The sequence below is a fragment of the Schistocerca piceifrons genome, chromosome 5, assembly GCF_021461385.2.
Source record: "Schistocerca piceifrons isolate TAMUIC-IGC-003096 chromosome 5, iqSchPice1.1, whole genome shotgun sequence".
Taxonomy (NCBI): Eukaryota; Metazoa; Arthropoda; class Insecta; order Orthoptera; family Acrididae; genus Schistocerca; species Schistocerca piceifrons.
Genome location: NC_060142.1, coordinates 496,420,074 through 496,432,753, shown reverse-complemented (window position 1 = coordinate 496,432,753; position 12,680 = coordinate 496,420,074). Strand labels below are relative to the sequence as shown.

General features: G+C 43.2%; 1 protein-coding gene across 1 annotated transcript in view; it reads right to left on the bottom strand.

Moving 5' to 3' along the window:
• The window catches only part of LOC124799107, an 800,045-nt gene that overhangs the window by 62,448 nt on the left and 724,917 nt on the right, over positions 1-12,680 (bottom strand). Inside the window, exon 5 of the mRNA XM_047262646.1 lies at positions 12,194-12,289. Within this exon, the coding sequence (XP_047118602.1) occupies positions 12,194-12,271 (78 nt within the window). The 5' untranslated portion in view covers positions 12,272-12,289. The remainder of the gene's footprint in view (positions 1-12,193; positions 12,290-12,680) is intronic.

The following is a 12,680-nucleotide window of genomic DNA, read 5'->3' as shown; positions in this document are numbered from 1 at the left end:
GGGGGGGGGAGATAATGGTACCCTCCATCAGGCACCATAAGGTGGCTTGCGGAGTGTACATGTAGATGTAGAATTATTGCCAGCACCTCTGCATCAGCGGTGTTACATTTTGACGACGGAATATGTAAAGAACAGCATTTAGTCATCAGTGAGAATGTAATTATTTGTCGAAGGCCAGAGTGTACAAAACAAGATAACTTTGAGATGAAGAGCGCGTGTCTGTATTAATTAGTCGATTACCGTAATTTCACGGACAACGCCTGCGAAACTTCTGGCGCAGACATATGTATAGATGCACTTAAAACAGTGTATTATAAGGACTGAGGTCCGATAAAGGAGGCAAGATAAAACATTCCGCTTAAGTTGTAGGATACACGACGATTAGTTAGACTTTCCAATTGCGCTACTGCATTTATTATCATCGCACCCCTAACCTGACGACTATTATTATTATTATTATTATTATTATTATTAATATGTGTAAGGTTCGTGCGATGTCTCGCGCAAATCGTAGAATACGCCAGAATTTTCTAGGTAGATATTACACTTGTACTATCTGTTTCTACCCTGAATTTGTGGCTGAGTTATCCCCTCTTCTAACTATAATCTATCGTAGATCACTCTAACTGGGCTTTTTGGTAGGGAGGGCGAGGCATGTTATCTCGGATTGAGAGTCATCGTCAGATGTGGACGTAACTTCAGGTGTGCCCCTGAGAAGTGTGTTGGGACCCTTGCTGTTCATGTTGAACATCAATGATCTCGCAGACAATACCAATAGGAACCTTCGAGTTCTTGCATATGACGCAATTATGTAATCCATGATAAAGTAATGTCTGAAAGAAGCTGCATAAATACTCAGATCTTGATAAGATTTCGAAGCGGTCCAAAGACTGGCAACTTGCTTGAACGTTCAGAAATGTAAAATTGTGCACTTCACAAAACGAAAAAACCTAGTATCCTACGACTGTAACATCAATGAGTCACTATTGGAATTAGTCAACTCATACAGATATCTGTGTGTCACACTTTTTAGGGATATGCAATGGAATAATCACGTAGTCTCAGATGGGAGTAAAGCAGGTTGTAAGCTTCGGTTTATTGGTAGAATATCGGGGAAGTGCAATCAGTCTAGAAGGGAGACTGCTTACAAATCACGCGTGTGTCGGTTCTAGAATATTGCTCAGGTGTGTGGGGGGCCCGTTCAAAATAGGGCTAACAAGGGATATTGAACGTATACAGAGAAGGCCAGCACGAATGGTCATGATTTGTTTGATCCGTGGCAGAGTGTCACAGATACTGAAGGAACTGAACTGGAAGATTATTGAAGGTAGTTTACGTCTATCCTGAGAAAGTCTATTAACAAAGTTTCAAGAACCAAGTTTAAATGATTACTCAAGGAATATACTGCTCACGTAGGGATCGTCAGGATAAGATTACAATAATTACTGCACACACAGAGGTATTCAAACAGTTGCTCTGCCAGCGCTCAATACGTGAGTGGAACAGGAAGAAAATCTAATAGTTGGTACAGTGAAATGTACGCCCTGCAGTGCACCTCAAGGTTGTTTGCAGAGTATAGTTGTAGATGTAGTACTGGACAGGAATAAATACAGCTTGAAGGACGGATGTGGTCTTCGTCGAGCGTGGGAGCCTTACCGCTCATCGGTATCTGGAGGAAATCCTTCTGCTCCATTTATTGTTGTTGATTTTACAATATTGCACGGCAATGCACGCCCACATATTGCGAGAACTGTGCAAGAGCTCTTGGATGAGCAAGGATTCATGCTATAGGTTGGCCTGCTTGAAGCCCCGATTTGAATCCTATTCAGCATGTTTGGGACCGGCTGGGGAGAAGAGCCTGTCAGCACTATCTAGAGACCCTACAGGACCAGCGGAACGCCCTCCTGGAAGAATTGGATATGATTCATCAACAGGACATTACCACATTAATCAGGAACATGCCTGAAAGGTAGAATGCTGCCACTGGTGCAAGAGGTGGGGATACACGCTTTTGATTGTGCGAACAGAGGTCTCCTCAATCGTTTCGTCCGCAGCTCGTGGTCTAGTAGCTGGCGTTGCTGCATCTGGATCACGGGGTTCCAGGTTCGATTCCCGGGCAGGTTGGAGATTTTCTCTGCCCGGGAACAGGGTGTTTCTGTTGTCTTCGACATTTAATAATAATGATAATAATAATAATAATAAGTCGTGACAGCAACAATATTGGACTGTGTAAAAAAATTGAACTGTGAAAAAATTGGTACATTGTATGGGCGCTGATGACCGCGCAGTTGAGCGCCCCATAAACCAATCATCATCAATCGTTGCGGAGATCTGTGGTGTGAAGTAACATCAAAACTGACATGCATTATTTTGATGGGATTACTCAAAATTTCCTTTGTTAAATCTGTTTATAATCGTCTTTCTTATTTCATTGCTGGACACTTAGATGGGACCGTACCACAATATTCCATCATAAGATAGTGGATTAGTGTCATAAATTTAAAATAAATTTCAGTTTTTGTAAGAAATAGAAGTGTTTCGTTTCTCGTGCCGGTCAGTGTATTTAACAGTTATGGCGATTACTTTTGAAATAATAAACAGTTCACTCACTTCCTTCCACCTGTCTCGATTTCATTCAATTGATAGCTCCTTATAACAGAAATAATGACTTAACCTAAATGTGCTGCTACGCATTTCGGCATATCTGAAGCTAACAACTAAAAAGATACTGTGAGATGCGGTGCAGTGGTGAGACACATTACTCGTACTGGAATGGAACTAGGTTCAAATCCCCGTCCGACCATCCAGATTTTGCTTTTCCATTCCTTCTCCATATTGCATAAGGAAAATGACTGAAGGGTTACTCTGGAATGGATACAGCCAATTTCCTTAGTGATGTGAGTTTGTTCTCCGTTCTACTGACACCATCATCGACGGAACGCCAAACCCTAACCTCAATTTTTTCCCCCAAAAGAAAATCCTTGGTAGAGCAAATAATTACTAAGATAATAGGTGGCTAAATACACACATGAAAAAAGGTTTTGCATCACCCCATTTCCCAGAACTCCTGATGGCAGACGTTGACTGTGGATATTGTATCACAGACACAGCCCCTTTGACTGTTCAGAGATGTCACTAAACCCGCCCAAAGATGTAAACAACCATGCATGAGCAGCGTCTATTAGACGGAGGGGGTCCGACAGCCGATCAGTTCCAGTCATCCACCAGGAAAGAGGTACACGGTTCGTGTTGTCTGTAGTTCGACCATGCCTAGACGACTAATACCACGGATAGATCGCGTCCGCATTGTTACTTTGTACCAGGAAGGGCTCTCAATAAGGGAAGTACCCAGGCGTCTCGGAGTGAACCAAAGAGATGTTGTTCGGACATGGAGGAGATACAGAGAGACAGGAACTGTCGAAGACATGCCTCGCTCAGGCCGCCCAAGGGCTACTACTGCAGTAGATTACCGCTACGTACAGATTATGGCTCGGAGGAACCCTGACAGCAACGCCACAATATGGAATAATGGTCTTCGTGCAGCCACAGGACGTCGTGCGCAATGGGCTGCAAGATGTGCAACTTCACTCCCGACGTCCATGGCGAAGCCCCTCTTTGCAACCACGACACCATGCAGCGCGGTACAGATGGGCCCAATAACAAGCCGGATGAACTCTCTTCACCAACGAGTGTCGCATATTCCTTCAACAAGACAATCGTCGGAGACGTGTTTGGAGGCAACCTGGTCACGCTGAACGCCTTAGACACACTGTCCAGCGAGTGCAGCAAGGTGGAGGTTCCCTGATGTTTTTGGGGTGGCATTATGTGGGACCGACGTACGCCGCTGGCGGTCATGGAAGGCGCCGTAACGGCTGTGCGATACGTGAATGCCATCCTGCGACCAATAGTGCAACCTTATCGGCAGCATATTGGCGAGGCATTCGTCTTCATGGGCATTCGCGCCCCGATCGTGCACATCTTGCGAATGACTTCCTTCAGGATAACGACATCGCTCGACTAGAGTAGCCAGCATGTTCTCCAGACATGAACCCTATCGGCACGCCTGGGATAGATTGAAAAGGGCTGTTTATGGACGATGTGACCCACCAACCACTCTTAGGGATCTACGCCGAATAGGCGGAGTGGGACAATCTGGACCAACAGTGCCTTGATGAACTTGTGGACAGTATGCCACGACGAACAGAGGTATGCATCAATGCAAGAGGACGTGCTACTGGCTATTAGGGGTACAGGTGTGTACAGCAATCTGGACCACCACCTCTGAAGGTCTCGCTGTATGGTGGTACAACATGCAATGTGTGGTTTTCATGAGCTATAAAAAGGGCAGAAATGATGTTTATGTTGATGTCTATTCCAATTATCCGTACAGATTTCGGAACTCTCGGAACGGAGGTGACGCAAAATTTTTCATGTGTGTTTGTTGAAAATAGGTGAAGCATGTAGCGTTAATAAACAAATCCATACGAAGTATAAAAATATATGGATGTATGTTGGTTCAATATCATCTCCTGATTTAGTGTCTGGAAACAATCACTGTTGTGGTAAGAACCACCCATCTATCAAAGGGGTGGGGGTGAAAAAGCAGTGTGGCCGGCGACGCCAGAATACACGTGCTTTACACATGCAGTATTTGAGAACGAGAGAACTTGGATATTTCCAACTTTACCAATAATTTGAAACCTTTAGGAAACTTTTTTTCGCTGACTAATCCCACAAAATGATGAAAGGGAAGAATTTTACCTCTTACTACATTTTCAATGTTCACACATTAAGACTGGCACATGTTGCATGACGTTTTAATTTATTACTTTTTTGCTACTGATTGTATACTTGGCACTTTTCCAGACAGTATTCACATATTCCAGTCAATGTACCAGAAAAATTGCATCATTGTACGACACAGAGTTACGGAGATATGACGTCAAATACTAAGATGCGAGAAAAAACTGCCGCATCATGCATGACGTTTTAATTTATTACTTCGTTGCTACTAACTCTGTTCACAAAATATTTCGCAGACGGTAGGCATATATACACCACTGGTGTAGCTGCAAAAATTATATGATTGTACAGCACATAGTTCAGGAGATACATCGTCATAAACATTAAGCTGCGTGAAAATGAAACTGCAGGGTGAAATTCGTTATACACGTGAAATATGTGTACAAATACCTGTGAAATATGTAAGAAGTATATTTGACATAATATATTTGACATAAGTGTATGCGAGCATACCTTAGAGTAAGAAGCTTATCCTGTACTCCTGGAAAGATTTCAATCTAATTTGGTATACATTGTATTTACAAGCAGAAAAGAAATACTGCAGGGAAGTCAGCAGACTGCTATTGGGGTGAGTGTGATAACGTGGAGAGAAGGGAGGACGAAGAAATGGACAGACAACGAGAGGGACGGAGAAAATGGACAGAGGGAGGAGGAGGTGGACTAATGGAAGATTGGAATAAATAATATTCAGGTAATGTTAGGTTTCTAAGTAGGCCTATAAAATCCAACTGCAAAAGAAGAATAATGAATATTTTAATTTATGACATAAACAGCACTGTAGTAGCAGTTGGGCAAGGATAGCTGGAATTGTTAACAACGTGAAGCTATGTTCGGTTTCTTCGTTTCACGACGTCTTCCTCCGAAGTTTTTTCAGATGCGCCTTGTAGTACAGGGACACGGTAAGTATCCGGGTAATGTTCCGGAGCACAGCAGAGTGCATGTTAGTGGCGGTAAAATGTAAAGTATATGTACTTGTCAGTACCCAGCGCAACTGCAGTGCGGCATTTTTCCATCAGTAGATGGGCATCCTGCCCCGGATAGGGAGATACACGGGCGCGCCGCCAGATGCCGTGTGGCTGAGCAGGCGCTGCCAATAACACGCGCGCCTGTGGATCGGACGTATCTCCGAACCGAAGCGGACGGCGACTGACCTCGGCCACACATTCCGCTGGCAGCTGGTCAGTCGATACAAACCTGCTCACCACCCAGGCGGAGCTCGCTCCCAGCTTGCGGGGCACCTTCACCTGCGTGTATTCTCAGCAGGCCACAGTGAATGGCGGAGGGTATTTCGTAGGAACATCAGCTACTTTTTGTCCAGTTCCCTTAGTCTATGCACCAAGAGGCGGGTGGAAAATTACTACGCGCCTCTTTACGCACTCTAAACTCTCTTATCCTTGCCTCGTATACACGAGATTCACTCAAAAACAAATGCGCAACATGTGTTGAAAAATCTAACTTTTTTTCTGCATCTTTGCTATTCACGGAAGCCATAGCAACATCTTCCCCTTTGAATTCAAATTTAGTTCAAATGGCTCTGAACACTATGGGACTTTACTTCTGAGGTCATCAGTCACCTAGAACTTAGAACTCCTTAAACCTAACCAACCTAAGGACATCACACACATCCATGCCCGAGGCAGGATTCGAACCTGCGACCGTAGTGGTCGCGCGGTTCCAGACTGTAGCGCCTAGAACCCCTCGGCCACTTCGGCCGGCCAAATTTAGTTCAACCTGTTTCCTCAAGTCGCGCTGTCGTGTCACTTCGTCAAGATGGTTGCTGCACTTGAGGTTCGTCTGAAGCAACGAGCTGTTGGAGTGTTCCTTTGTTGTGAGAACGAGATAGTTGTGAGAACGAGACAGTGACAAAAATTCACAAGACACTGAAGAAGGTGCACGGGAATGACGCTGTTGATCGCAGTGCAGTTGGCCGATGGGCAGATTATCTCTGCAACAGCCCTCCCAGGGCTAGAAATGGTAACATCCTTATAGCATGTTGATGTTTAATACCACTGATACAGAAGGTGTGATCATTTGAAAACCGATTTATCGTAAAATTCTGTTTCAGTATCGTGTGCCAGTAAAGAACTTCACACTGACCCCTCGTAATAATAAGGCAGCGCAAGTTAATTCTACGCTTGACAATAAGTGTATTTACAAATTATCTGTACAAAAGTAACCTTTAACCGAGAAAAAGGTAAACAGTTTACAGAAATGTTTAATACAGTATTGAATACAGTACGTCTTCAAGTTCTATTCCTGCCTAACACTATTAGTTTCCAACTTTCCCGCTAGGTGACATGCATGAGTGAGTTTATTCAAACAGTTATCATGGGGTCGTACGAGGGGGCGTTTGAAAAGTCCGTGCAAAAATAAAAACTACTTACGTGTTTGGAGTAAGCCTTTTTTATTTTTCAACATAGTCTCCTTTTAGACATACACTTCGTCCAGCGCTGTTCTAATTTGTTGATCCCTTCCGAATAATAGGAATTGTCCAAGTCTGCAAAATAGCTATTAGTTGCTGCAATCACCTCCTCGTTTGAGTAACATCTTTGGCCCGCCAGCCATTTCTTCAAATTGGGGAACTAATAGTAGTTCGAGGGAGCCAAGTCTGGAGAATAGGGGGAGGATGTGAAACGATTTGGAATCCTATTTCCAATAATTTTGCGACCACAACTGCTGAGATGTGTGCTGGTGCATTGTCGTGATGGAAAAGGACCTGTTGCGGTCCAATCGCCGGTGTTGTTCTTGCACCTCTGTTTTCAAATGGTCCAATAACGATGAATTATATGCACCTGTAATAGTTTTACCCTTTTCCAGATAGTCTATGAAGATTATCCCTTGCGAATCCCAAAAGACAGTCGCCGTAACCTTTCCGGCCGAACGAATGGTCTTCACCTTTTTTGGTGCAGATTCTCCCTTGGTAACCCATTGTTTAGATTGTTGTTTGGTCTCTGGAGTATAGTAATGTATCCATGTTTCATCCACAGTGACCAAAGGACGCTTAGAGTCTTGCGGATTCTTCCTGAACAGCTGCAATCCATCCTTGCAACACTTCACACGATTCCGTTTTTGGTCAAGCATGAGCAATCGCGGAACCCGTCTTGCGGATAGCTTTCTCATGTCCAAATGTTTGTGCAAAATATTATGTACCCGTTCATTCGAGGTGCCCACAGCACTAGCAATCTCACGCACCTTAACTCTTCTACCATCCATCACAATATCACGGATTTTATCAATGATATTTGGAATCGTAACCTCCACAGGGCGTCCAGAACGCTCAGCATCACTTGTGCCCATATGGCCACTCCGAAAATTTTAAAACCACTTCTAATCTGTTCTAATCGAAGGTGCACAGTCTCCATAATGTTTATCAAGCTTCTCTTTAGTCTCCTGAGGCTTTTTGCCGTTCATAAAGTAATGTTTAATCACCACACGGAATTCTTTTTCGTCCATTTTTTTGACAATCTCTTGACATCCTTGATTCACACGAGTGCCAAACACAAAGAAATACACCAATATTGCTGAAACTTGGTGTGCGTTCTTTCCAAAGATGCTACTAACTAAACATGACCTAGATACGCGCCTGTGGAGCCGTCTCTCGGACTTTGCACGGACTTTTCAAACGCCCCTCGTATAATGGTACACAGTCTGGTTTTATGAATCCAAATCCGCTACCACAGTTCCGAGGTAGTCGAGGACTAAATATCGCAAGCGACCACCTCAAAGACTAACTGTTATTAACTGGTGCAATCGTTACAGCGAAACTGGCTGTGTGTCATATATGACGCCGGGTCAGGTCGGCCAGTCAAACATTTGTCGTGTTACAAAAGATAGCCACACTGAACATTTATAAATAAAACTAAGATATACTGCTCTCAGTGCCGAATCAAACATTTCTGTAAGTTAGTTTCCTTTTTCACAACTGAAAGTTACTTTTGTATAACTAGTTTATAAACACCCTGCTGTATGGCTGGTCCCGGCGGAGGTTCGAGTCCTCCCTCGGGCATGGGTGCGTGTGTTTGTCCTTAGGATAATTTAGGTTCAGTAGTGTGTAAGCTTAGGGACTGATGACCTTAGCAGTTAAGTCTCATAAGATTTCACACACATCTGAACATTTTAAACACCCTGTGTTAGCCACCCAGAAACAGAAGCGCACTGGTCGCTTTGGAACACTGTAGACCTAGTAGCAGAGAGTCATCTGATTCTTCAATGCTTACGAAATTGTTTCGACGAAGCGGTATGCTCGTGCCAGTTGCTTGTATGGAAACAGCGCAGTGAGGCTGACGAACTAAGGTATTTATTTCAACATTCTCGGTGGCGAAATGTTGCCCTTTCTTCCACGTTTCCACGGTGAGTATTCTGCAGACACTGTCATCTTCCAAAAACAAAGGCGGTGTTCTGAGCAGCAAGTATATGTTTCTGCTTTGTCGAAGACATGGGCAGTCCATTGAATCTCGACTGGCCCGCTAAATCATCTGATATTAATCCCAAAGAGAATATCTGGAAACATATGGAACAGCAAGTGAAACTTAGCAATCAGCATCCCAAAATTTGATATCTGTATGCGATCTAGTCAGCTGTGCAAGGCATTCCTGAAGAAACTTTTTAGACTTACTGCCTCGCCAAACTCAGGCCACTACCAAAGCCAAAGGTGGCAGCCTACGATTTTAGCATATCTCCTGTGGGTGACTAATTTTTTCTTCTAGGGTGCTGATAGGCATAAAGCTAACGCGAAACTCGCAATGGTAACGGTAACAAGTGCACGCAGCAGAGCATGCCAAAATGCGAGCTATAATAGAGACTGCGTAAGAAGGTGCCCGTCATCTTGCAGCACTGTTGCCAGCTTTCAACTGCGTAGCGCTAACAGCTGCAGGCGGAAACAGTAGCCATCTCAAGAGCTATGACAAAACTACAAAATAGCATTACGTTATTCGCTGAAGTAGGTCAGCGAAGCTGCCGCACCCAGCAAACTGCAATTGTCAGGGATCAACTTACGCTGATTCAGTAACAGTCTCCTTGAGAGACAGTTAAGAAGTAGCGTGTAATCAACAGTAGACACTGTTCTGGTTTTACTAGCTGTTGCCACTAGATGCAACCTCTAACTTATCCTACCAATGTAGGGAGGGGGGGTGTCCTTTAAACAACTCACATATCTGTGAAATACTGACAGGTGGTGGAAATATGAAATGATAGCAGTAATAGCAACAATTTAAGAATTACAATATTTCATAATCTACTCATTACAAGGCATAATCTCGTGTTAAACGTTGAACTCAGGAAGTAAAGTATTACAGACAGAAACTGTTTCTATCTCTTGGGGCAGCGTAAATCACGCCGTGTAAATTACTGAGACTATATTCATCGTAAATGACATCATTTAGCGTACTGCAGGAAACTTTACACATAATTTCCAATCTTTATGAAAATTTCTCTCACTTTCACCCCTACAAAATGCTGAAAGGGAAAAAGTTTATTGCTTTTTACATTTTCGCGGTTCAGGCAGTAAAATTTTAGCATCAGACATGACCTTTCAGTTTGTTAGTTCTTTACTACACACCCTATTAGTAACCAATTTTTCAGGCTGTATACACGTATACTGAATGTATCTGCAAAATTTTATCACTATACGACGCGTAGTTCAAAAACTTTGTCTTGAAGTAGCGCAAATTTCTCAGACTATACTTATCCAGCGTCTGGTACTGAGATCACGTAGTAACTTCCAACAAACTTTACGCATAGTTTCAAACCTTCCCGAAACTATTTCCCGCTAACATGCATAGCGTCAATTATTTAACACATTATCTCATTATCAAATAATCAGACGTCTGAAGCTGTTTCATACATGGGATTCACTAAATGAAAATAAACTGATAAAAATTACGAGGGTAAGTCAATTATTATCCGCAATTTAGTTATATTTTTGTTTATTTTTGTAGTACTGTCGTTTTACGTTGATGACGCATGCTTTGTTTATTTCTTGTTATATCTTTGCAATTTTCAAGCTGCTAGTTTAGTTTCGTTATCGCTGCTGTGCTGTTAATCACGGCTGCTCCGCTGTCTATTTGCACAAAAGAAGAGCAACGTTCAGTGGTCCGTTTTTTGTGGTCAGAAGACGTACCAAGGGCCGAAATTTATCGAAGACTTTCGGTACAGTACGGAAACAGTGTTTTACCAAAACAGTGTCTACGAATGGATTGAAAAATTCCGACGCACCATGAAGCAGTCGGACGACCGTTAACCGCCACAAATGAAGAAACCATTGACCGTTCACGTGAAATAATTTTCTTGGACAGACGATTAACTATTGACGAAGTGGCACATCGTCTGAAAATTAGATACGGTTCTGCCTACGAAATCATCCACAACAGACTTGGGTTTCATAAAGTCTGTGGAAGATGGGTCCCAAAACAACTCACGCAGTTGTATAAACAAACGCGCTTGGACATCTGCAAAAAACATTTGGATCGCTATGGTAACGAAGGGGACAACTTCTTAGACAGAATCGTTACTGGTGACGAATTACGAGCCAGAGAGTAAACGGCAGAGTATGGAATGGAAACATCCAAATTCCTCGTGCAAGAAAAAGTTCAAGCTCCAACCGTCCGCAGGAAAACTTATGCTTACGGTTTTTTGGGACGCACAACGTCCAGTACTGGAACATTAAGGGGAAAGGGGCTCAACAATAAACAGTGTACGTTAGAGTGACATGCTTACTACCAGGCTAAAGCCTGCAATTCGAAGCAAACGCCGAGGACTGCTGTCAAAAGGTGTGTTGTTGTACGACAATGCCCGTCCGCATACTGCTGCCCACACAGCTGAAAACGCTCCAGAAACTCAAATTTGAAGTACCCTCCATATAGTCCCGATTTTGCTCCTTTTGACTATCACTTATTTGGTTCACTCAAACAGGCATTAAGGGGCCGTCGATTTGCATCGAACGAAGCAATGAAAGAAGCAGCTCAACCGAGAATCTTCTTTTACGAGGGCATCAGGAAGCTTATACAACGATGGACCAAGTGAGTTGAAACGCAAGGAGACTATGTCGAAAAATGATGTTCTTTTAAGTTTCCTATTTGATTACAATACAATTTTATAACTACTTTGCGGATAATAATTGACTTACCCTCGTATTTTTCATACACTAAAGCAGACTGTAAGTGTAGCTTGTTCCATAACTTTTATTGTGAATGTGATCAATGGAAGATGATCAAATTATGTTCTACTGTCAACGTACTCTCTCTCGTCAGCTCTATATACCAGTCTTATTATCTACCCTGTCTATCCATCTACCCATCTTACTATCTTTCCCCCAGTCTATAGTCTACCAAAGTCTTACAATCTACCCCCAGTATTACTATCTTCACCAGTCTTATAGTCTACTTTCCAGTACCTTCCAAGGAGTGAGCCCCCTCTTGCGGACGCGCGATGGCACCTTCACCTCCAGGAAGCCGCTCAGCTCCGAGGACATGGCGGCTGGCGCTCCCTCCTGTAACACAAAGCACACCCATCAACTTAGCAAGATGCTGCTGGTATTGGGAGGTTTATCTATTTCAGCATCCTAGAATATATAGGGTGTTTCAAAACCTTTGCGACAAACTGCCAGGGGCAATAGGTCACGCCATGGAGAATAATATTTGTTAGAGACAAAAATTTTGGTGATCCTTTACAGCAACGCTAGGCGTCTTATATACGAGAGCTATTTGGAAAGTAAGGACCGATCGGTCACGAAATGGAAACCACAGTGAAAACCAAAAATGTTTTATTTGCAACAGTCTGCAACACCTTCCAGTTACTTCTCTAAATAGTCGCCGCACTGAGACATCTGTCGTAGTAGTTGGTCGGTTGATTTGGGGGAGGGGACCAAGCAACTATTTCAT